This window comes from Amphiura filiformis, chromosome 13 (genome assembly GCF_039555335.1).
Source record: "Amphiura filiformis chromosome 13, Afil_fr2py, whole genome shotgun sequence".
NCBI classification, from domain to species: Eukaryota; Metazoa; Echinodermata; class Ophiuroidea; order Amphilepidida; family Amphiuridae; genus Amphiura; species Amphiura filiformis.
In genome coordinates this window covers 56,084,066-56,110,131 of record NC_092640.1, presented here as the reverse complement: position 1 = coordinate 56,110,131, position 26,066 = coordinate 56,084,066, and the positions used below count along the sequence as shown (strand labels likewise).

At 37.5% G+C, this 26,066-nt stretch overlaps 1 protein-coding gene across 1 annotated transcript in view; it reads left to right on the top strand.

Moving 5' to 3' along the window:
• LOC140168556 (ornithine decarboxylase-like) overlaps positions 1–25,289 on the top strand; it is a 92,792-nt gene extending 67,503 nt beyond the window's left edge. Inside the window, exons 4-12 of the mRNA XM_072191956.1 lie at positions 11,084–11,160; positions 11,770–11,942; positions 13,232–13,366; positions 14,161–14,323; positions 14,877–15,051; positions 15,921–16,027; positions 16,435–16,558; positions 17,794–17,878; positions 23,075–25,289. Of these exons, the coding sequence (XP_072048057.1) occupies positions 11,084–11,160; positions 11,770–11,942; positions 13,232–13,366; positions 14,161–14,323; positions 14,877–15,051; positions 15,921–16,027; positions 16,435–16,558; positions 17,794–17,878; positions 23,075–23,171 (1,136 nt within the window). The 3' untranslated portion in view covers positions 23,172–25,289. The remainder of the gene's footprint in view (positions 1–11,083; positions 11,161–11,769; positions 11,943–13,231; positions 13,367–14,160; positions 14,324–14,876; positions 15,052–15,920; positions 16,028–16,434; positions 16,559–17,793; positions 17,879–23,074) is intronic.
• Positions 25,290–26,066: the final 777 nt, after the last annotated feature.

The window sequence follows — 26,066 nt, the reverse complement described above, 5'->3', positions numbered from 1 at the left end:
ACACAACACAAAAAGAACAAGAGCTATATAGAAAGTCATGCGAGACATGACACACAAGCCGACCTGTTGATGGGTCAAGTTTGAGCAATTTAGAAATTTGACCTTTGACCCCTAAACTTTGACCTTTGGGGTCATAAATATTTTTAACATGTTTAGAATGTCGTAAGAATAATTCCTGTTGAATTTGAGCTCGATTGGACCAATTTCGAAATTTGACCTTTGACCCCTATAACTTGACCCTTGGGTCACGGATGGGGTCAACTGCTCTTGCATTGTGCTTAGGATGTCATAAGAAAGATTCCTGGTGAATTTCAGCTTCATTGGAACTTATACATGGATTTTGATTTTTTAAAAATTTTTGATTGACCTTTTGACCCCCTTAATGACCTTTGACTTCAATGGAAAAAAAACCTTACGTACACCGACAAAATGCATTGTTCCAATTTCAATTTAAAAATTCTACTATGTTTAGTTGTCGAGATAAAAATTCTTAAAGTTATTTAGCTAAAAACAGGAAGTGACCCCTTAATGACCTTTGACCCCCAAAATAAAAAATACCATGCATACATCAGGTAACACTGATTCATGTATGATGGTTATATTACTCTGGTCCGTTTACATTTTGAGATAAAAATTTTTTGAACATTTTTGATAATTTTGGTTTTTGACCGGAAGTAACCCCTTAATGACCTTTGACCCCAAAACTGTAGGCATCCTAAAGATCCTGGCTAGTAGCAATGCATGTGTGCTAATGGCCACTCTCTGCTATGTAATTTGTAAAGACAGTGATTTTTTGAATATTTTTTACAAATTTTTCAGACTTTTACCGGAAATGACCCTTAATGACCTTTGACCTCAAATCTGTTTACAAGTTTTGAGCACTGGTTAACGTTGATTCATATGCATGAGTCACATGATCATTGCATATAATTTGTGGAAGGAGTAATTTGTGAAATCGACATTTTTGGCTATAAGGTAAAGGTCACAGTCAAGTCAAAGTCAAATGTAAGTTTGGCCTAGTCCAGTGGTCATTTGGCTCAAGTATGGTTGAAATCTGTCGAAGCATAAGAGAGCTAGGGCGAAACGTGGCAAGTCACGCAAAATGTCACGAGTTGCCAGAAGAAGAAGAAGAAGAAGAAGAACTAGTGGCAAATGGTGGTCATAGACCACAAACCTAGCTGGGCGTGTTGGTGTTGTGGAGGTATCTGACCCCTACAAAATGTTCCAAAAATGTTCCCCTGGTCATGAGGTCTGTTGTCACTGTGTTTGAGTCCCGTACTCCTTACAGATGTCCAGAAAATGCAATTTTACGATTTGATCCCAGATGACCTTTAACCTGACCCCTGCAAAATGTTCCAAATATGTTCCCCTGTCATCAACTTTGTTGTCACAGAGTTTGAGCCCTGTACTCTTTATAGATGTCCAGAAAATATGTTTCTGAGATCTGACCTCTGCATGACCTTTGCCATGACCCCTGCAAAATGTTCCTCTGGTCATGAGATTTATTGTCACTGAGTTTGAGCCTCATACCCCTTACAGATATTCAGAAAATGAAATTATAAGATTTGACCCCAGATAACATTTGACCTGACCCTGCAAAGTGTTCCAAAAAGGTTGCCCTGGTTATCAAGTTTGTTGTCACCAAGTTTGAGCCCCGTACCCCTTACAGGTGTCTGGAAAATGCACTTCTAAAATTTGACCTCTGTATGACCTTTGACCTGACCCCTGCAAAATGTTCCCCTGGTCATGAGATCTGTTTTCACCGAGTTTGAGCGCCATACCCATTACATATGTACAGATAATGCAATTCTCGCTATTCGCAATAAGGGCACCGCCAGCGGTTTGCGATGTAATCGTGATGTATAATGCAAAAGGTCGACATCCAAGTCCGCGCAATATGAATATTACCATGCTATTACATAGTAACACGTGACAATATTTTTGTCAAAATAAAGGTGTTACACGCGAATCGATACTCAATAATACTTTTTTTTTTTTTTTTTTTTTTTGTCATTAGATTTTTTATTGAAAAAAGCAAACATAAGAATAATATAATCACAGAGAATCACAATTACAGCTGCAAATGTGTGTATACATACATGGCATAGTGTACTACATAATGCACAAATAATGAATAATGAGATACAATTTGTATATCATACAGAGTCAACATACATGTACATGTGACATAATGGCAAACCAATATTACAGTGCTGATGCACCTTGTACATCAAATGTCAAAGCACCACTTTTTAAAGTGATTACTTAATTTACCCTTTTATAAGCAATATCATATTCCATTTTTCTTTTCATCAAAATGAAGTTTTTCAAAGCAGTAAAGTTTGGGTTCACTTCCTGAAATCTACATCTGTAAATGTAGTATTTACTGCATAATATTAAAAAGGAAAGTAAATTATCATTGGCAATACCAAACATAAGGTCAAAACTATTAAACTGAATATTCAGGTGAAGTTTGTCATTTAACATGTTAAATAACTCATTCCAGATACATTTAACTTTATCACATTCACAAAAAAATGAACCACAGTTTCGGGAAATTTGTCACAAAAGAAACAAAGAGGAGAATCTTTTCTTCCAATTTTGTGGAGAAAGCTGTTGAAAGCAATTGCCTTATGGAATAGTTTAAAATAAAATGATCTTAATTGAGTCTCAATGGTACATTTGAAATTCCGGATATGAATTTCTTCCCACCCTACATTCCCCTTATCACAAAAATCTTCAAAGATATCTTCCCAGAATTTTTGAATTCTTTCAGGGGGAAGCTTGTTTAACATTATACTGTAGGTGTAGCGAGGGACCCTGGGGACCAGGATAAGATTATTAGAGAAAATGTCGAAAGTGTCATTATCCTGGTCCTCAAAATCATCCAGCATCCCACAATAATGAACAATGCTATCCATCAACACATTATATTTTCTCCTATCTCTGTAAGAGATATCAAATTCAATTATTAAGTCGTCAAAAGATTTTAAGACTGGTGTGGGAAGATTATCATAAAGAACATCAGATAGAGTACAAATCCCTTTAGTATACCAAGAATCGTAATAAAAATACTGTTTTGATTTGGATCTAATACTTCTATTGAACCAAATACAAGTGCTATTCTGACTCCTCATTTCTCGGATCTCATAACCAAGGTCTTCAGTGGCTTTATCTCTAAAAGAATACCACGATCTTATTGAATCAGCCAGCTGCACATTCTTCAGACGCGAAAGAATACTTTCAGGTGCATGAGATTTCCACAGAATTTTAACATCAGAATGAAATTTTTGAAGAAAAGAAATCTCAAGAGATTTCCACATGCACTCATAGTTGTCATCAAGTAAATATTTTACCCAAATCAATTTTTGAGCCTCCGCAAAACACTTTACATTAACCATACGTAAACCACCCAAAGAATAATCAAGACATACAAAATCCCTCTTCACTCTGTCATTTCCCCCATTCCAGATGAAATTAAAAAATAATTTATTTAAATTTTTGAAAAAGTTTCTGGAATTTTTATACAGAGCACAGAAAAAAGATACAACAACTGTGGAAGCAAAAGAGATTTTATGACACAAATTTTACCAATGAGTGACAAACTTCTAGCTTTCCAACAATTTAAGGTTTGTTCAATTTGCTTCAGTTTCACCTTATAATTTAAGTCAAACAACAAACTCAGATTGAGGGAAAAATTAATACCAAGGTAACTGAATTTGTCTTGAACCCAGCAAAGCCCCTTATCTTGAAATGGAAACTCTTGGTTGCCTTTTTTAGAGCCTATCCAAATTGATTTGGATTTAGACATGTTTACCTTACAACCAGAGCATTTACCAAAAGTGTTGAGGATATCAAACAGACTTTGAAATGATTCCTTTGAACCATCAATGTAACATGTAGTGTCATCAGCAAGCATGGACACTTTCAATTCTTTCCTGTTAACCAAAATACCTTTAATATTGGAATTAATCCTAATTGCACTCCCAAGCGTCTCCATGACACACAGGAAAAGGTATGGGGAGATTGGGCAACCTTGAAATATGCCCCGTTCCATATTGACTGATTTTGTAAGGAAACCGTTGTTAATAACAAAAGATTTCCTGCCTGAGTAAAAAGTTTTAACCCATTTGATAAAATTTTCACCAAAATTAAGATGATCCAACACTTTAAAGAGGAACTCATGACTGACCGAATCAAATGCTTTTGGATATCTAATAAAATAACAGCGGCAGGGATATCATTCGCCTCAGTAAAATCAATTACATCTAAAAGTAGCCTAATGTTATTACCAATGCTTCTGCCTTTTAAAAAGCCAGACTGGTCTGAATGGATCAAATTACCAATACATTTCTTTAAACGGTTAGCCATAGTCTTGGCAATAATTTTGTAATCAGTAGTAAGAAGTGAGATTGGTCTATAATTTTGAATTTCCAATAGATCCTTATCTTTCTTTGGCAATAAAGTGATAATTCCATTTCTTTGGGACAAACTAAGAAGGCCACTTTCAAAAGAAAAATTAAAAGAGTCAAGAAGCATATCACTAATGTCGTTCCAAAAATGATGTAAAATTCGACGGGTAAGCCATCATACCCTGGAGATTTGTTGTGATTCATAGAAGAAATAGTCTGAAAAACCTCATTTTTTTTTTTTTTTTGATCAAGATTATCTTTATCTTCATTGGAGAGCTTGGGAATATCAAGAGGGTTTAAAAAAATCATTAACTGTTACATCATACTCAGTACAATTCTTTTCAATACCAGAGTATTGGTACAACTTGCTATAAAATTTGTGAATTTCCTCCAGAATATTCTTTTTGTTTGTTATCATATCTTGATCGGCAGTCCTGATGCGATTAATGCTTTTCTTTTCATTAGATCTTTTCTCCAAATTGCAGAAGTATTTGGAACTTCTCTCACCCTCTTCTGCCCAACGGCAGCGGGATCTAGTGATAAGCCCATCAGTCTCAAAATCAACAATCTTATTCAACTGGGAATCTAACTCTTTAAGCTCATCATTGATAGTAGCATAAGCATCGTCATCAAGACCATCGACCAATTTGAGTTGAAGCTCCTTAATCTTATTAATAAGGTTATTCTTAGAGGATGTTCTCTCTTTCTTCTTTCTAGATGTGTACTCAATACAATAACCAGTGATGGTACATTTGAAAGCATCCCAGATAGAATTGGAATTACAATCAGTGTTACAAAGATTGGTCATTTTAAACTCCTCAATTTTATTTTTAATAAATTTAATAAAGTCAGCATCTTTACGAAGATAATTACAATTCAATTTCCAGTAGCCTCTGCCACGGGGGTTGGGATCCAAATCAAATGTCAAATTAACAATTGAGTGATCTGAGTTAACCCCAGGAAGAATTTTAGAACCATAACAGGAACCAATCATATTCTCTGAAATCAAAATATAATCCAATCTTGATAAAACCTTAGGATTGTGTTGATGACGGGTATAATGCCTAAGGTTAGGGTGATAATGCCGCCATACATCAATTAAATTCAAATCTTCGATCAAAATATTGACCATTTCACTTGCATTAATATTTGAATGGCGAGCACGAGAACCACGGTAATCAAGATCACTCAAAGCTAAATTTAGATCACCAGCAATAACAAGGGATGAACCATCAAATTTATCTAAGTGGGCAAACACATCCAAATAAAACTGGGGATCATCAGCATTAGGGGCATAAATATTTGTCAAAACAACTGGGAACCCATTCAAAACAGCAGACAAAATTAAAAACCTTCCATTAGGATCTTTATAAATGGATTTAACATCAACAGAAATAGAATTACTAATCAAAATGGCCACCCCTCTGCTGTTAGAAGCATAACTGTTAAACCAGGCATGAGCACCCCATTGTGTTTTCCAAAATGTTTCCTCTGTAGTAGAAGAATGGGTCTCCTGCAGAAAAATAATATCACTTCCTATTGACCTAAGGTAATGAAAAACTTTTTTACGCTTGAAAGTGTCCTGAATACCTCTACAGTTAAAAGTACTTAAAGTTAGAACCATTTAACTATTGGTAGTAAAATCCCGAAGATATCCTCTTCTGATGTAAATACTTGAATGTTCATAAGGTTACAAAAAAAACACACATGTACATTGTATGTCATTCTAAATACTGCATATAATTTCAATATCCCTAACGTAACTGTAGAATACACAAAACCTAATGTAGTTGGATCTTGAATTACATGTACAGCTGCAAACATTACAAAAAAAAAATACAAGGGAGAAGGAAACATAAAAGGAGGAAAAAACATAAAAGTTGATTAAGAACACGCAATTGAAAAGCGCACGCCGCACGAAGTCAGGGCCTCAAATCACGCAACAGCCCTGAACACTGGGACAAAGGCAGCAAAACAATTGGCAGTTCAAAATCCAACAGTGCTGGCAAAAGACAAATTTGAATGATTGATTATTTTTTTAGTGCAAACATTTATGCACTAAAACACGACCAACAAGACCGTATTAAAATGGTCAAGATACGAAAAATTATGCAAATTCATGCTTACATTAGGAAAAAATGTAAATAGAAAGCAAAACAACACCCCACACGACCTAAACCCGGGACACCCGCCAGAGCACCCCCCACCGGACCAACCGGCACCTTCAGCGGAAGACGCCCGTCGACCCGGTGAAAGGGCCCCGGGGAGCGCACCAAATCCAGGCAGCGCAGAAGTGTCATCCTGCTCTCTAGACAAGAAAAACATGAAGAATTTAAACAGTGCAACATTTTGTTTTGAAAATTGATACAAAGATTCAGTGAAGCCTGATCGATGGACAATCATCTTAAACATGGATGAGGAGAAAACATGACCAATCTCACAGTGCTCAAGCTCCATGTGAAACATGTTAGGAACTTATAAAGAGCGCAATACAAATTGAAATTACGCAGTTCTTCAATCTTACCACAAGCTAGAAATAAACAGCTGAAGACGCCAGGTGACCCCCGGTGAGCGCACCAAACCCAAGCAGTGAAGAAGCATTACCAGAACCTTGCTTTCCAGTCAAGATGGGCTACATTTTGTAGAAACATATGCATGTAATAACAAATGTTGTTGAAAATTCAAACAACAATTCAATGAGGTCTGATCTATGAAAAACAACAATATTCAGGGGTGCGATTCAAAGCTTGAAAAAAATCCAGAAAATAGAAAAAAGATTTAAAAAAAAAAAAAAAAAAAAAAAAAAATCACCCAAAAGGCAAAAATTTTGGCCAGAATTCTGGAAAAACCAAAACAAATCACACCCCTGAATCTTGTACATAGTATGGAAGACGAGAAAATGACAACTTTTAAATTGTTCAAGAACCATGCTATAAAATTTAAGAAATTACATGTACAAAGAATGTGCAACAAAATGAGATAACTTTATCTCAAAATTCTATCTCATTACACTTACGAAAAGGCCGATTCAAATACAAACGCAACAGAGATCGCGAAGTGTGAAAATGGTAACCAGCTTTACAGTTCTTTTTTAATACTATCACTATAAAAAATAGCGAGAGGCCGCGTCTTCATTGTAAAGTCACAAAGTTCAACATTTAAAGTTATAACAAGGATGCAAAGAAATGCATGAAAACGGCTCAGTCAGCTGAAATGAGCTTTCCATTCACTCTGTATCTGAGTGATGCTGGGTACAGAAAGAAAGGACGCTTCCCTTCCTCTTTTAGGACTTTAAAGCGAGCCATTTTTGCTTTGCGTAATTGGACGACCCTCCTCGAAAATTCTTCCCCAACCGCGATCTTGGTACCGTTGTATGAACTCTGCTTAAACTTAGAGATGCAAGTTTTACGAACTTTTTCTCTGACGGCATACGATGAAAAAGCAACATGGATGATGCGTGGTTTATCACCTTTCTGTCCTGTACGGTGACACCTTTCAACAACAGCCTCACAGGGTTGCTCAAAACCAACATAGTTATTGATGATGTCACTAACGGTCTCCATACAATTCTCACGAGCTTCAGCCTTCTCCGGAACATTATGGAATATCAGATTAATACGCCTACCTCTGTTTTCAAGGTCATCTAGTTTTAAATATAGTTCTTCGTTCTCTGTTTTCAGGTTCTTGAACCGCTCATTGAGAGAGGCTATATCATACTGTACACTAGCAAATTTCTGATCATGTTCCTCCACCATCGACGCCAGATTCTCAAAACTCAATAATACTTAATAATGTGATTTGAAATGTGCACAATTAATTTTTTCTCTATCGATTTGCGTGTAATACCGTTATATTGACAAACTAAAAATATTGTCACGTGTTCCTATGTAATAGCATGGTAATATTCATATTGCGCGGACTTGGATGTCGACCTTTTCCCATGATACATCACGATTTTCCCATGATACATCACGATTACATCGCAAACCGCTGGCGGCGCCCTTATTGCGAATAGCGAGAATTGTAAGATTTCACCCCCTTAATGACCTTTGACCCCAATTCCGTATACAAGTTATAGGCGTGTGGTATAGCCGATGCATATATGCAAATGACATCATTGTACTATATAATATGTGACAGAAGAAGCATTTTGAAGATATTTGGTTAAATACCAGAAATGCCCCTTTAATGACCTTTGACCCCAATTCTGATTAGACACTATGGGCATTGGATATAGCCGATACATATATGCAAGTTACGTAATTTTAGGGTGGAACATGTAGGAGGAGAAGCATTTTAAAGTTTGTTGCCAGAAGAAGAAAGAAAGAAAAATAATCCCCTGGTCATCAAGTTTTTTGTCACCGAGTTTGAGCCCCTTACCCCTTACAGATGTCCAGAAAATTTGACCTCTGCATGACCTTTGACCTGACCCTGCAAAATGTTCCCCTGGTCATGAGATTTGTTGTCATTGAGTTTGAGCCACATACCCCTTACAGATATCCAGAAAATGAAATTATAAGATTTGACCCAGATAACCTTTGATCTGACCCCTGTAAAGTGTTCCAACATGTTCCCCTGATCATTAAATTTATTGTCACCAAGTTTGAGCCCTGTACCCCTTACAGATGTCCAGGAAACGCATTTCTAAATTTTGACCTCTGCATGACCTTTGACCTGACCCATGCAAAATGTTCCCCTGGTCATAAGATTTGTTGTCACTGAGTTTGAGTCCCATACCCCTTACAGATGTCCAGATAATGAAATTGTAAGATTTTACCCCTTACTGACCTTTGACCCCAATTCTGTATGCAAGTTATAGGCGCGTGGTATAGCTGATGCATTATGCAAATGACATCATTGTACTATATAATATGTGGCAGAAGAAGCATTTTGAAGGTATTTGGTTAAATACCGGAAATGCCCCCTTAATGACCTTTGACTCCAAATCTGTTTAGACACTATGGGCACTGGATATAGCCGATACATATGTGCAAGTTACGTAATTGTAGGGTGTACCATGTAGGAGGAGAAGCATTTTGAATTTTGTTGCCAGAAAGAAGAAAGAACTAGTGGCAAATGGTGGTCATAGACCACAAACCTAGCTGGGGCGTGTTGGTGTTTTGGAGGTATCTGACCCCTACAAAATGTTCCAAATATGTTCCCCTGGTCATTAAGTTTGTTGTCACCAAGTTTGAGCCCCGTACCACTTACAGATATCCAGAAAATACATTTATAAGATTTGACCTCTGCATGACCTTTGACCTGACCCCTGCAAAATGTTCCCCTGATCATGAGATATGTTTTTACAGAGTTTGGGCCCCATAACCCTTACAGATATCCAAAAAATGAAATTATAAAATTTGACCCCAGATAACCTTTGACCTGACTCCTGCAAAGTGTTCCAAAATGTCCCCTGATCATTAAGTTTGTTGTCACCAAGTCTGAGCCCCGTACCCCTTACAGATGTCCAGGAAATTCATTTCTAAAATTTGACCTCTGCATGACCTCTGCATGACCTTTGACCTGACCCGTGCAAATTGTTCCCCTGGTCATGAGATTTGTTGTCACCGAGTTTGAGCCCTATACCCCTTACAGATGTCCAGATAATGCAATTGTAAGATTTTACCCCTTTAATGACCTTTGACCCCAATTCTGTATGCAAGTTCTAGGCGTGGGGTATAGCCGATCCATATATGCAAATGTCATCATTGTACAATATAATATGTGGCAGAAGAAGCATTTTGAAGGTATTTGGTTAAATACAGGAAATGCCCCTTAATGACCATTTACCCCAATTCTGTTTAGACCCTATGGGCGCTGGATATAGCCAATACATATGTGCAAGTTACGTAATTGTAGGGTGAAACATGTAGGAGGAGAAGCATTTTCAAATTTATTGCCAGAAAGAAGAAAGATCCGATAGCAAAACAGTACCTAGCTGGGGGGTTGTAAACCCCCAGCTAGGTAAAGAAGAGGAATCGGATAGAAAAACAGTACCTAGCTCGGGGGGTTGAAAACCCCCCAGCTAGGTAAGAAAGATCGGATAGCAAAACAGTACCTAGCTCGGGGGGTTGAAAACCCCCCAGCTAGGTAAAGAATTAGAGTAAGACAGAACAAGCCGACGTTCGTCGTCGGCTTGTAAATAGATATTAATAGTGTGCACTGTAACTCGGTATGCCGAGTTACAGTTACTGGAACTAGGACCGCCCCTAGAAAGTCCATTTAGTGATCTCAGCGAAAGTGCATCCCGGTGATACATTTGCATTTGACCTATGAAAAAAAGGTGAAACATTTGACCTATGCCAAAAAAAAAGATTTTTTACAAACACAATTTTCTAACAATGATCAGCCTAAATCAATCAATTGTTTGGCCTCAAATCAGCTGATTTTACATGGTTTTTGCAAAATAGAAAAATAATTCTCCAAAATGCATTTCTGGGTCGGTCGGGCCCGTAGAACAGGCTTTTTTGTAGCCTACTCGTGTCAAAATAAACATGATAAAAGGAAAAATGTTTCGGGCATATCTATTGGCCCATTTATTTGCCAAAATATGTCTGTGACAAAGTAGGCTTACTATGCGCCAAATGTCGCCGAACTTATGCCTAAACGTGTCAGTTTTCTACTCGAATGTTTACTTGTTAATAACATTTTGTTGTTATTCACTTTTTTAGCTGTAAAGTGCAGGCCATATTCAGTTATTCTAAAAATGATGGCGGCGATGGGAATTTCGTTCGATTGTGCAAGCAAGGTAGGCTACCAATTTGACATGTATCAAAATGATTGGTAAACATCAGTTCATGTTACTGTCGCATCCCAAAATGCAACATGTTGTATATTCATCTATTTTGTTTATTAATCATTAATGTTGTAAAATTTAATAAAAAGAAATTCTCATCATTCAAGAGAATTCATTGTTGTAAGCGGGCACCTGAACTGATGGGTATTAATCACTATGATAATACATACTGTATTCATAATATCAACATACATAACATTGTTAAGTTCCTAGTATTTTCTTCCAAATATGGGGCGAACTATTTGGCAAATCCGGACAGGGCTATAAATCCATCAAAGCAGCAAAGTCCCTGAATTGTTGTTTAATGGTTTATGCAATGATCATGGGCCGTAGTGGTCAGCGACAACCTGTAAAGTGTGCTGAGGCTTGTGGATCAATGTCTAGGCGTTGTGCCTGTGCGTAGCGCACTATAAATCACTGCGCTTTTTTCGTCTTTAAAAAAACCCCTTTTATATCCGTTTGGCTCGCAATTAAATAGGGACTATGTGATCAGTAAAAACTAACATTTAAATCGGCGTCTATTATTTATGCACATCACTTATTATTGCCTTAACCCGATAGGCTGAAATCGAAAATGTTCTGCGACTTGGCGTGGATCCATCGAGGATAATTCTTTCACATACAAGGAAGCAATCCTCAACTCTCGAGTATGCGGTGGCCAAACACATCAACCTAATGATATTTGATGATGAAAACGAGTTACGGAAAATTAAACAAATCCACCCTTCAGCAAGGTAAGTTAATAATGTGCCTGTCAAATGCAATAACCGCCCGGACCGCGGGCAAATAGCGGTGACTTAGCTGGGTCCTAGCTTGGGATGTAACAGCTCATTGGGTCCCCTGCACTGTCGGGACATAGTCAGGACTGTTACATGTTTGTAACAGTTTCCAAAATTATGTCCCCGCCTAAATCCCCGCTAGCCCGGGTCCGGGGGACAGGAACTGCAACTGACAGCCGCATAACCATGGGCAATTAAGTTTCGGTTCTTTTTCCATTAACGACAAGGTGACCATAACGTTGTAAACGATTACCTGTCTTAACCCTGGTTCTGTCAGTTTATTAGCTGTATATGACGGGTGTTATTCACCGTTATTTGATGATCTGGGAATCTCTATCACTCATGCATGAGCAAAGCCTACTATATGATAGTGAAAACTAACGTTTTGTGGACAAATGTTGCTAACAATATAGCTTTAACAGCCATCCCACATCTCACAATACCCCTGAAGCTCTCTGACACCATATCATTTGTCTAAATGTCTGACACGTATCAGTGGCGTATGTAGGGCTGCTATTTAAACGAAAGCTACCGGGTTACCCTTTTTGTATCCTTATTATATTCATATCGTTATGAATTCGGCAGATTCGTCTTTTTGATCCGTTACGCATGAATTATTTTGAATTTAAGACCCCGGCTTGAGACAAGGGGGTCAAGCGCTTTAGTTCTAGTGTGGTTATAGGTGGCAACATATCAATTGGTGTTCATCGTGATAAGTAAACGAAAGAGGGCGGCACACAGGGTTACCTAACGGTGCAGCACGGTCGACGATTATCATCGTTACAAAATTGATATGCTGCCCTCTTGAGCTAAATTGTGTATACCTAGTTCAACAATGATTCTAACATGAATTAACCAAAAGCCGAATCCGGATTCGACCGTCTGCCGAATTCATAATGAATTCTCATTGAAAATCTATAATATTCCATTATAAAGTGACAATTTGCGTTGCGAGAACTTTGAACTACTTTGTTGTGATTTATTACTTATAACTTGTATGATAGCAAAAATATTTTAAAACACTTACTCTCCACGCGGGTGTCAACTGCGCCGGACTGTAGACGACAGGTTTCTTTCTTTCTTTTCTTTTTTTAATTAAAAAATAAAATAAAAATTGACCATATTTGGAATCAGTATGTAAAATGCACTAAAATGAGTACAAACAAGCCTAGTATTCGTTCAGTGGTTCTTAAGATAGCTCTTCATATTTTGAGTAAATATCTCCAAATTGTATGTCATTGCAGGCTGCTGCTGAGGTTTGCCATTTATGATCCAACTGCAGACTTTTGTCCAGGACTTAAGTTCGGTTGTGAGCAAGATGATGCTATCAGTTTGCTTGAGGTGGCTAGGATGTTGAATCTCAATGTCATTGGTGTCCAGTAAGTTTTAATGCTTCTATTATAGATTTACGCTGTCGTAGACTGACGTCACTTCCTGCCAAGGTCACAACTACTTCCGTAGTGATGGATCAAGCGGTTTGCATGACAACGATATCTATACGCTGACATTCGATGTTCTGCTGTTTGAAAATCAAGTTTTCAAATTTCTTTCAAAAATTTGGAGAAAATGGGTTTCACTGCCTAGTAAGCTTTGCAAGATGTTTTTCTTCTGAATCAGGAGGTTGCAGGTCTTAAATAAAATAAAATGATGAGTGTCGCAGTATAAAAATGGCCCATGCCACATTTGCCATTTTGAAAATAAAGTGACTTTTGCCATTTTGAATTCATAGGGAAATATATGAATACGTGTTTTCTTTTGCTTCTAGCAAAAAAATTGGAACGTTTGCAACAACTTAGTAACTTTACTGGCAGGTAAACAAAGGGCAATATGACACTTTCAGCTGAAAATTTGCCATGGGCCGTTTTTATACTGAGACACTGGTAATTTAAAATTTGATCTATAAATTCCATACATTGATACCGCTATTGTGGTTCTCATGAAAGCGTGATCCAGTCGCTATGGTAACGCTCAGGGGTCCATGTGGCTTCACGTCTACGACAGCGAAGACAAAATACGTGAAAGCCCGATCAGCATGATCAGTTGAAAAAAAAACTTGCCGCTGATGGCGCCTCCACGGCTTGTCATTTTACACTGAAGTTATGCTTTCCTTGTAAACTATAGAGCCGCTACTGACCTTTCTAATAATTGTGATCTTTCGGATTTTTTAAAAAAGTTTTCACATAGGTACAGGTAATAATACACCAGCGATGTACATGGATGCCATAACATTTTCACGAAAAGTATTCAACGTTGCTTCGGAATTAGGTTTCGAATTTACAACACTGGACATTGGCGGAGGGTTCCCAGGATATGCGCTTTCTGAAGGAATATTTCAGGTAAGGTGGGACATATGTTTTTAATAAGTATTGGTGTTTGCAATATTCAGTGAGTTAAATAGTCGTGACTCCTCTGTAGTCCGAAGGGTCGCTAGTCCGGAGGTTCTCTAGTCCGAAGGGTCGCTAGTCCGAAAACCAAATTAAGTTCGCTCATCCGAACGTTCTCTGGTCCGAATATAGAATAAGGGTTAGCGTTAGTGTTAGGGTTAGAGTTAGGGTTCGGGTTAGCGAGCCTTATTCTTTATTCGGAATAGAGAACTTTATTTATTATTCGGACTATGTGTACTAGCGAACCTTCGGACTAGAGAACCCGATATTCGGATTAGCGAACCTTTTTCAGATGGCGGACTAGCGAATGGAAAATTACGTGTTCGGACTTGCGGGTGGAGTGGTTTAGTGGGTTTTGGTGATTCTCAGATATAACGTGTTTATAAGGCCCTATACATGTAGTAGGGCTACTTTATTTTACACACTGCATCATCATCACCAGCAGTAGCAACAGCAACAGCATCATATTATTCGTTATCATCACGATGTTTTACATGTTATACAGGAATATGCAGAGGCTGTGAACACGTCGCTCAATGAGCACTTTCCCGATGACGATATCGATATAATTGCCGAACCTGGTCAGTACTATATGCAATCAGCAGGAACAATAGTAGCTGGTGTCATAGGAAAACGCGTGAGAAATCCTGGAATCAAACAAGGCAAGGAAATGCGTGCAGGTAAGCAGCAGGGATGGATTTATCTTTTGCTGGCCCTTAGGCACGGCGACATAATTACCACCTAGCATATTGAAGCTAAAATGAGCAAATAATGGTTGAAATTGCCCAATTCGCCCAAATATGCTTGCGATTAATTTAGGCAAAATCACATACAGGCGTCAAGTTTGGCACACTCTAGATCGTGACCCCTGGGCCATGCCCACTTGCCACTATGATCCGGCCCTGGTAAACATTAAAAACAACATAGAGTCCAATCCTTACCCTGTTATATGATCAGATTTAATACACTTTAATTTGACGCTTTTATCTCGAATTTAAGCAAGTTTGGTAATCAGAGTGCATTGAGGGTAAAATTCTGGTGGGCTAGTATCACGGCCGGGCTCACAGTATTTCAATGGTGATGAACCTTGCACTTTTGAAAGAACCCTTTTTCCAATTGTTTGGTCTGTTTGTTCCACAAAACATAAGTAAAGATAGTTTGGACCTATATACTTTGAAAGTACGAGTGTTGTAAATGAAAAATAAAATTACAGGAATTTCCTCTCAGTCAAAGTTTATTACACAGTTTACGAATGTTATTTTATGAATGGATTGTGTTATTATATCCCATTTCGTGTCCAAGGATTTTACCCACAATGCACTCTGTTCTGAATTATCGAATGGGCTTATTCACTGTGAAAAGTTTAGATGACCTAAACCAATGTTCAAATGTTCTAAGAATGTTTGTGATCGAAATTATAGTACAGTTTCCGTAGTATTACTCGTTATCTGTCGGCATGCCTTTCTATTCCTTTCTCTGTTCTCCATCTCTCTTCTTCTCTCTTGAATCCGGGGTTTTATATCATGGTTTTATCTGTCTTACCTTGCAGTTCCAACCGTCCATGTTGATTACTTTCTAAACGACAGTTTGTACACGTCACTTCGTGATGTCATTTACACGCCACACAAATATCACCCAGTACCACTGACTATGACGGTAAGTTCATTTATACGACTTCAGCAGAACACCCTATAAACACAGACGGAACACAGACGGACTTCAGCAGAAAACCCTATAAACACAGACGGAACACAGACGGACTTCAGCAGAACACCCTATAAACACAGACAGAACACAGACGGACTTCAGCAGAACACCCTATAACACAGACGGAACACAGACGGACTTCAGCAGAACACCCTATAACACAGACGGAACACAGACGGGCGACTCGTGATGCCAGAAGGTCTTTTCCTTCGGACGACCTAAAAATAGGCGACGCGAGTCACGCGACTGTTTAGTAGTAGTAAATAGATGTGTGCATTAAACTCGCGAATGGATATAAGATCGTGTAAATATTATAAGTGTTATAGCAATATGTTTTGTCATTTTGAACCCTACAGAAAATACCCGAGGGCCCTCCTTATCCTGGAGTGATTTATGGGAATACGTGCTGCGGAACTGATATAATAATGCAAAAGTGTTCGCTTCCTGAACTTGACGAAGGTGACTGGGTTTATTTCGAAGGTAAGTATGGGCTGTAATCCCTGTAATATCACATAGATTTCAACATTCATGCAATCAGACCACAAAACTTGGTGTATATAGATCACTTGTCCGTCCATTGGCAGAATACGCCTATACGTTTGGGACCCCTACACCAGCAAAAATACCAACCAGTTGGAAACTGTGCAAAGAAGAGCTGGAACATATGGGTGTGTCACGCAAATGCTAAAAGACCTCTCCCTCGAGGAACTGTCATCAAGGAGAAGAATCGGGCGTCTATTCATTTTATAGCAAGCTAGACAAGGACACCTATCCCTGCACATCGGAAATCTCCTTCAGCCTGTCCAGCGTCTGTCACGGCACCAACATCCAAATACCTATATTCCATATTATCAACTCGCAAAGACTCATTATTCATATATACCAAAGACGATAACCAACCAATGATAACTAATTACTGGCTTTCATTACCAGAACCCATCACAAACATCTCAAAAACAGAAGCCGTCAAATCGGCAACACAAGACCACGACGGAAACAACATGACCAAGCAAGCAAGACCAATATAACAATGCCCAAACACTACCCTGACCGTTTGTTTCCCATTACAACTACCAAGTAAACAGTTTTGAGATAGTTTCTCAAAATATCAAGAGAACCACTGAACCAATACTATAGACTTGTTTGTACTCATTGTTACGAGTCGTTAATGACTCAAAGCCAAAAACATCTTTTTCCCAAATTCACTTTAGAATGCACAACAAAACACACTGATTAATTAAGTTAACAATATCTGAGTCTTTTAATCAAAAGAAAAGCAATGAGTCAACATATACACATACAATCAATCATATATACATTATACACTCTTTAGCAAAGTTACTTTGAAAGCATATGGACTGTAAGCACACTATTACTAGCCCAAAACAACACTGTACTATGAAGAATTGTGTTTACATTTGTTTATATACCAAACATCAGAAAAATCCCATTATATTAATAGCCAAATACTATTTTCACATGACTACAAGCCTATGATTTTGCTGTAACTTTCATTAAAATGTACGCTGCGACATTAATATTGGGACCATTGGAACAAATGAGGTGTCATAATGCGCAGATATAAATTTTGCTTCGACTGCATATTCCAAATTTGGCAAATAATCAACAGTTGAGGAATAATTTCCATATTTAAAGGGGGTAATTACTTTTTGGTAGATGTTTTAGTTAATAAACTGTTTACTATTTCTCGTCAGATAAAGGAGATTATTCGCACATGGTTACCAATTTCAACGGATTCAAGCGGCCATTTTGTTATTATGCTCTACCTGATAACTGCAAGTAAGTAGACGCCTATGCAAGTACAATCACTGGAGTTGCGCTTTTCATCAACGCCAACACGACTGGAAGTTTCGTACACTCGCTTTGGCAGTTTTCGCAATTTGCGCCACAGTGTGGTCCAAAAACAACTGTACCCAATTTGACAGATTAATTTCTCACTGTTGAAATGCCATCTTTCTCAGAGTTTTGTGACCTAGTGCTATCACGAAATGAGCGTAAATTCGCAAGTTGGTTGTTTCCCCCGGTAGTTTTGAGACATTCCTGCTGACTGAATTTGATGTTCTTTGTTTGCCGCGCACCTGTACAAGCAAGTAGTAGGCCCTATGTCCTTCGTGAACGGCCTATTGTACCACCATTCACAAAGGACGTACATGCACAGACATGGGTACATTATACTCTTTTATGGGATATAGAAACAAAATACCGATTTGAACTTGTATCAGTTTGGCTAGACCTTCTGCTACCACCCTTCTCACAGACTACTGGCTTGAACGTAGTAGCCAGGGCATCTAACGACCAACTTGCGACGACTTGACGCTCATTTTATTTGGTAAATATAAGACTGAAGAGAAATCTAAATTACATAATCGTTAGAATAGTCAAAGGGTCAAGATTTAGTTTGTCCACACGTAAGCCTGTGGGATGTGACATACAGGGTGTCCCAGAAAAAATTACCGAATGAACAAAATTGAATGTAAGTCGAGAAATAGGCACCAGAATCAAAACATTTAAAAAGTATCGCATAGCTTATTTTATTATGCATCACATACGAAAATTTTATTTGATTCGGTTGCCTGGTTGAGAAGAAATTGACGATTACATTATGCGCCCATCAATGCAGTCCATTCCAAGTTTGATAAACAGGCGCTTTTTTCATACTCGCTCACAGCTCAAAGTTTGTGTATCTCATTAAATTTAGTAAACATTATATATTTTATAATCCAACGGTGTTATGTTATTCGTGCTTTCACTGAAGATGAATAACAGTTTGTCCGAGAAAACTTCGATTTCTGCAATTGGAAGCTTTCCAACTTAAAACTCTTTAAGTCTATGATATCGAATTGATTAATTGTTAATGTTGTGTAAACATCTTATATTTCAACTTTCCAAAGAACATCTGAACCAATAATGACAATGATCAAGTGCTTACAACTTTACGTGTGATGTTGATACCATACAGCATTAACATTGACGTTCTAAAAGATTTAAACTTTGTATTACAATTTCTTGAAAATATTCCAAAAACATTCATGTGTGAGAGAAATTTCTTAAACCAGCTGGAATTCTTTATGCAATAATTCTTTATGCAACATTTATATCAATATTAACGAAAAAAGATACTTACGAGTACCGAGCATCATCTTACACGCAAGCTTTCATGTTCAATATCGTGCAGGTTTTAAAATTTGAACAAAACCTAATTGTTTTGCAAGAAACAGATGGTTTAAACAGATTTTACCGAACAAAATATGTATGAAGCCCATTGACAGTTAACAGTGCGCATTGTGTTGAATGATCTTCTTTCAAACTTGGAATGAAGTGAATTGACGCATGCGTTATGTAATCGCTTATTTCTTCGCAATCAGTCAATCGATTCCAGTAAAATTAACGTATAAGATGCAAAATAAGATGAGCTATACGCCGATTTTTAGATTTTTTGATTAAGACATCTATTTCTCGACTTACGTCCAAATTCATTAGCCCGGTATTTTTTTATTAAGTGACGCTATTTCAAACTATTTCATAGACTCCTAGATAGTGACAACCAATCAGAGCAATCGTTAGTAAATTACTAGCCGTGCATAAATGTTGTATAATTGCACAGGCGCGCGCTCCGCGTAGTACGCGCAGTGCTTTCGGGCGCGTTCATTTTTTTTGCGGGTGGATGCACTTATATTTGCTGGTATTTTCCAACATTTTTGGTGACAATTTTGTTATAAAAATAGTAAAAATGACGGGATTTTTTTCTCGTGTATGAAATAGTATCACTTATTGCTCGAGAAATTGTACAAAAAATGTACTGAGATGTTGATGCGTCTAATGCACTCCCCCCTTCGGGGCTCGTGCATTAGACGCATCAGCATCTTAGTACGCGTGCATTATTGTGTACAATTTCTCTCTCAACAAGTGATACTCATGTATTAAGGGGCGCAACACTAAATCACTACGCATTTTATGTAAGAACGAAATTCGGCTAATATAGTCCATAGTGAGTATGAGATTGTAGCGACCATATCTACCGACATGTTCACTTTAAATCACTCAATATCAGCTCATATGAATTCGACAAGTGTCGTCAATGATAACATGCAGAAAAAAACGGACATTTTATCTCAAAAGCAATTCTCTGTGGCGGATGAAGACAACTTCCGATTTTGAAATGTGAGTGGTGAATTTAGTATATTTTTAGGCCATATTTTTTGCACCGCGAAATAGCGAAAAAAGTCAACGGTCATCGATATATGCCGACAAAAGTTTTGGAATCTACAGAAACAGAGCTTTAATTTGATACCAAATTTATTTTGCCAAGTATTGCAGGGACGCCAGGAATGGCGCTCAAATTAGGCCAAAATCACACGTTATCCTATGGGACGCTTATTTAGTGTTGCGCCCCCTTAACCTATAATTCACAGTACGACAGCAACTTAGCTCACTTCCGGTAATTTTTACCGGCGTGACCTCTGCTGTTACGTAACGCAATGTTGAAAATCAGGTGGCAAATACGGGTTTTTAGAAAACATCAAAAAAATGGAATACACGAGTCGTTTCTCCCTTCATTTCCATATTGAGCCCATAGATAAGATATGAAACATGAGTATAAGGCAAAGAATAACGTGTAAAAGTTGAATTATGTGGAAAAAATGAATGCTTTTGGTGCGCGAAGTAGCCTAAAAAATGAGAGAAAATGCATGTCACGATCACTAAAATGGTTATATCTGCAGCTTTGAGGAAACGCCGGTCTAATGCTTTTCTGTTGTGATAAACATTAATTAACCACAGCTTGTATTAAAATTTCAGCGAAAATGAGCGGTGGAACAACCTAGTCGTAGGTTGAAAAGTTGCGTTCTTTGAGTTCTCGTGCCGGAAGCACACGTTGCAAGTGTCACGATGCTTCACGAAATGGATCCCAGCCGGCGCTGTCTATTATACATGTTATATTGATTAATATAGCAATTAAAAACGTCTATTGTTATATATTTTATAAATGCAAAATACTCTATTGTATAACAAAATATTGTAGTCGTCAAAGAAGGTAGTATAGTATCATCTCATTTAACTGAAGTACAAGCAGTTTTGATAAGATTGTTGTTGAGTGAGACCTTGAACACGTTGAACGAGAAATAAGATAGCACAAGAATACCCTTTGCCCGAACAAGTTGCGATGGCTTAGTGGACAGAGCGAAGGTGTGCAGTGCCGAAGGTTGAGACTTCGATTCCATGTTATCTTATCGATGTTGTAGAATTTTTCAGTTCGTTTTTCTTTTCTTTTTTCCTCTCCCTTTTGTCTTTAATAATATAGGCCTAGTGAATGTCGGCTTGAAGGCCCACTTTTTTCATGATTTATTTCTTGTTCATGTTTAAGCCTAATCCTACATTCGAGTTCATATCTTTAAAAAAAATGCATTTAAGTTCAGTAGCTTTCAATATGATATAATCAAATAAAGCATGTCAAACTTAAGTAATTTTTAAAAGTTCAAGAATATAAATAGGCCTAGGCACGTCAACACAGATTTTCACGATTTTTTAATTGGACTAGACCCACTCCCATATCGGCAACATATTTTATGAGCTTTTATGCATACATATCAAATCATGAGGTGCACGAATTTCAAACCTAATATTTTGGCATATTTGTAATTTTTACACAATGTTCAACTTACACCTCGGATTACACCTAATATAATTGGAATCAGCCAAGTTCGTCGTCTAGACAAATCCCCCATAGAACACCACAGTTAAGCGGTCAAGATATTAAGTGTTTTCTTTCATTTTATCTCGCTACTTCTGCTTCAAATGTAACGTGAAAACCTTCCTGACAGTTATTTACTAATATTATATTGTATTTTTGGAATAACAAAACTTAAAATTTGCCCGAAATCGTATATTATGGCTTTAATAAAAATATGAAAACTAGGATTTAAAAATATGAGTTAAAATCAAATCAAAAATCAAAGACAGGTGCTTGCGGGGTTCGAACCAAGATCGAACTTCCAAATACATGTATTTACCACTAAGCCATACCAGAGATATGATTAATTCGGTGACAATAATAGCAATGTTATTCCCACTCAGTGCCTCACTCGTACATTCTATTTCTGGAATGAATTAACACCGTCCAAATAATGTAACACAAACCTTTACGCTGACTTTTAAAATTGTTTGAGCATTGGGAGTATTATTTTCAAGTTAAATAACCAACAATGGACAATTGACAATGAAAGTTTCTTTGCAGGAAAAACATCGGCCGTACAATATATGGCGTGACAGTAGATAAACATTTCAACATGTTCAATATACGACTACGAATATACCCCAACCAAAATTCACGAAATTTTCAGGCAAGCTAACTTAAGTTATTCTATAACATGACACCCATTTTTGATTCCGGCGCTTTTTCTTGCTTGATGATATAAACATTTTTGTGTTCGTGACATGCAATTTTTCTCATTTTCCGAGCTACTTTGGACATGTTCAAGCTTTTTTTTTCATTTAATTCAACTTTTACACGTTACTTGTTGCTTTACACAAATGTTTGATGTCTTATCTGTGGTCAGGGTACATGAATGATGCAATATACGACCCGTGTCTTCCATTTCTGGAGCTATTTTGATAAAAAGCGTTTGCCGGCTAAAATTTCAACATTGTGTTACGTAACCCGTGTTCACCAACCCGTATAAATTTTCTGTACAACAAAAGAGGTCACGAAGTTGCTGTCGTACTGTTCAAAGCAGGCCAAAAGATAGATGCACATCGCAAATCATAATCGATTTTGTCCCGGTATTTCGATCCTTGAACATTATAAAACTCCAACTTTCTAAAAAATTTCAAAAGCTATCTCAAGAATCACTGAGCCAATACTAGGCTTCTTTGTACTAATTTTAATACATTTTATAGTCATGCAAATTTACAATTCTGAAATTTGTGAATCCGCGTTGAGAGAGTTAACTTATGCCTATAATATTGTTTTGCTTTCAGAAATTTGCTTTGCTTGATGGAAAATGCGACATCTTGTAAATTCTCCATTCCAAAAGACGGATTCCAACTCTTAAGAGGTCTCGATCATGATGAGTAGTCCATCGCCTTCTGTCGAAATTTAATGGGCTGAGGACATGTTTGCTAAAGTTGCTGTAAATGGGTTTTTTTAATGAAATATGATTCCATTTGAACCAAAAAAGTTTTTGCAACATTTTTATTTTCACTGCAGGTGGGGGTAATTTCAAAATGGTCGCGATCTTTGATAACTTTTTTAGACTTTTGGCTATAAGCCATTAGTAAACCAGGTTTGGAATATACTTCACCATAGTCCACTTGCACATTTTGCATACTTCTACATTATGCATAAAACTCTGATTAGTATTGATTTGCGTACAATTTATAGATTTTCAAATCTGATCTTTTCAGTCACTCCCTCAGTTTTTTTAAAACTAACTTCCCATGTGGACTATTTACTTTAGATAGCGGTTAAAATGCTTAACATGCAGATGATATGGATCTGGTTTGTGATTGGTCGCCCTAGACCCGTGATGGTTTAATATCCCCCGGGCCCTCGCCATTACTTCTAACTACAGCCAGTGGCGTAGCCAGCACTTTTTAGAAGGAGGGCAAAAGGGGGACAAGTCAACTTTTAAGGGGGAAAAATATTGACGAAAATGGTAAAAAAAATTGGGCTAAAAAGTACCAAATAAGGCCTAAAATCGTTAAAAATCAGGGCGGTCAGCATCACCGGGGGGGCAACAGGCGGCAAAACTTCTCAGGGGGTCGGATTGCCCCCCTCCCTATGCCACTGACTACAGCGTACACAACTATCTGTGGAATTTGCAGCGCTTTTTGTAATTCTCACACGGTGCATGGACGTAGCTCTCGTACTTGCAAACTTGGTGTTTGTGGTTACATTGGATGATAACAAATAAAGGGGAAGTGTGATTGATGGTGTTAAATCAGAAAAGTTTCTTGTACCAAATTTCTGGGTGTCATCCTGGATCATTAGTTAACATGGGCAAATCACACGTATCACATTCAAAATATTATATCAAAATATCTTGTTTTTCTTCCAAGTTACGTTATTTTCTCTATACAATACTTATACCTCATTTGTACCATTGCAACTTAAATCAATTCAGAAACAGAAACGAACCATTAGAGTCTGTTCACATTCCACTGTTCCAGCTGGTTTGCTCAGATACCTCCTTATACAAGAATTTATATACTTTGACCATCTTCGACATTCATAAATTGCTCGTGGGTTTATTTATGCATTGGAATCTCCCCATCAACTTAGCCGATTATTTTATTCTGAACAGATCTATTCATTATTATCCATACTTTATACCGTCCTCATATCTTGAAGTAAAGTTTAACCTTGCTCGGAATACAATTGGAAGACACGGTCCTTTATTGTGGAATTCTTTTGATGTTAATATAAAAGGGCATTTCGTGATCCACAGCATCATCCCCACTTTTCTCAAAAAAGTTGAGATTTTTATATCACTGGAAAGCTCTGGCTACATAATATTTATGCAGTGGCGTAGCCAGGATTTTGGAACCGAGGGTGCACAACTTGTAAATGTACCGACGGAAATATAAAAGAAACGAGGATGATAGGATCACGAAATACTCCTTTAAGTAACACGAAAATCACAGTTTATTTTAAACGCAATTATAAGGCACTTTTAATTTCTTATTATCGCTCGTACTTCTGTTATGTTATTGTAATTTCTTAAGTTATCAAAATATATCCTTCCTGGTTCCTATATGTTATTAAATTTTGCATTCATGTTTAAATTACATTACCAGCACTGTCTGTCTTCGTCTAGCATTTCTTCTTACTCGTCTGTAGCATGTTCTCACACCGTCATCATCCCTATATCTTCGTGTTAAAAATTGCCGTGATAGTACGATGAATCCTCACGTTTTCAACAACTACGCATGGTGATTTTATTCGAGATAGGCCGTGCAACTCAGGCTAAGCATACAATTTGAGATTTTGAGCGCCTGCCACACTGTTTCTATTCTATGTTTTACGATTTTCGCATGATCAATATATGGCTGGCCGTAACCGCCACAACGTGGAGCTGCCACGCATAGCTTACTTTTCGCTTCGCGGAGCTAAATTGACCAATCATGTTAGATCTTTTCATTACGCGGAGCCAGTGGATGCATCCTCGTTCCAGAGAGAAAACTCTTGCCAAAATTAATGTTTACTATGGGGATTTTAAATGAATCGATTGTAAAAAACCACGACCAGTTGTACAGGATCAATACCATTGTTTGATTAGTGTATAGTCAATATTACCTTGCATGCATGTGTCATGTGTGTGGCGTGTTTGTTTGTTTGTTTGTCTACTGTGTCAGGCCAGGATCACTGACACCCACGGTACTGATACTCTCATACTATCACGGTGATCATATCAGCATATTGTTGAATGTTGTTGACTTAAAAATAATCATGATGCAGTCATGTCTACAGTAGAACTCACCACGACCTTTGAAGGACTTAAACCCTATTAAAAGCTATTAAACCAAGATAACACTCAATGAAAACGGCTCAACTATGTTACATCAGATCTTCTCTGGTTAAATACACACTGCACTTGTGTCTGTTTTACCTGTGCAATGAGCAATGAGCTGGTATTATAGTTTCAGTTGGGTGAACGATTATAAAGCGAACGCAAGGTAACAATACTGTGGGCTTTTGTTTACGAAATGAGACAATAGTCTGCTTATTGTTAACCAGAGTTCTTGAAAATGAGAAGCTTAATGACTTAACACGGTTTAATTAATAATTTCTTCATATTTTTGGTACAAAAGTACCAATATTTCCAAACACCTAAATTAGCTAAAATTTAGGACATGTTACAAAACTATATTTTCTAGAATTTCAGAGAATACTTTAAATATTGGTCGGTTATTTTTTACACAGTAGTGACGTCAACTAGGCAATGGCCTATACTTCTAACATACACTATTT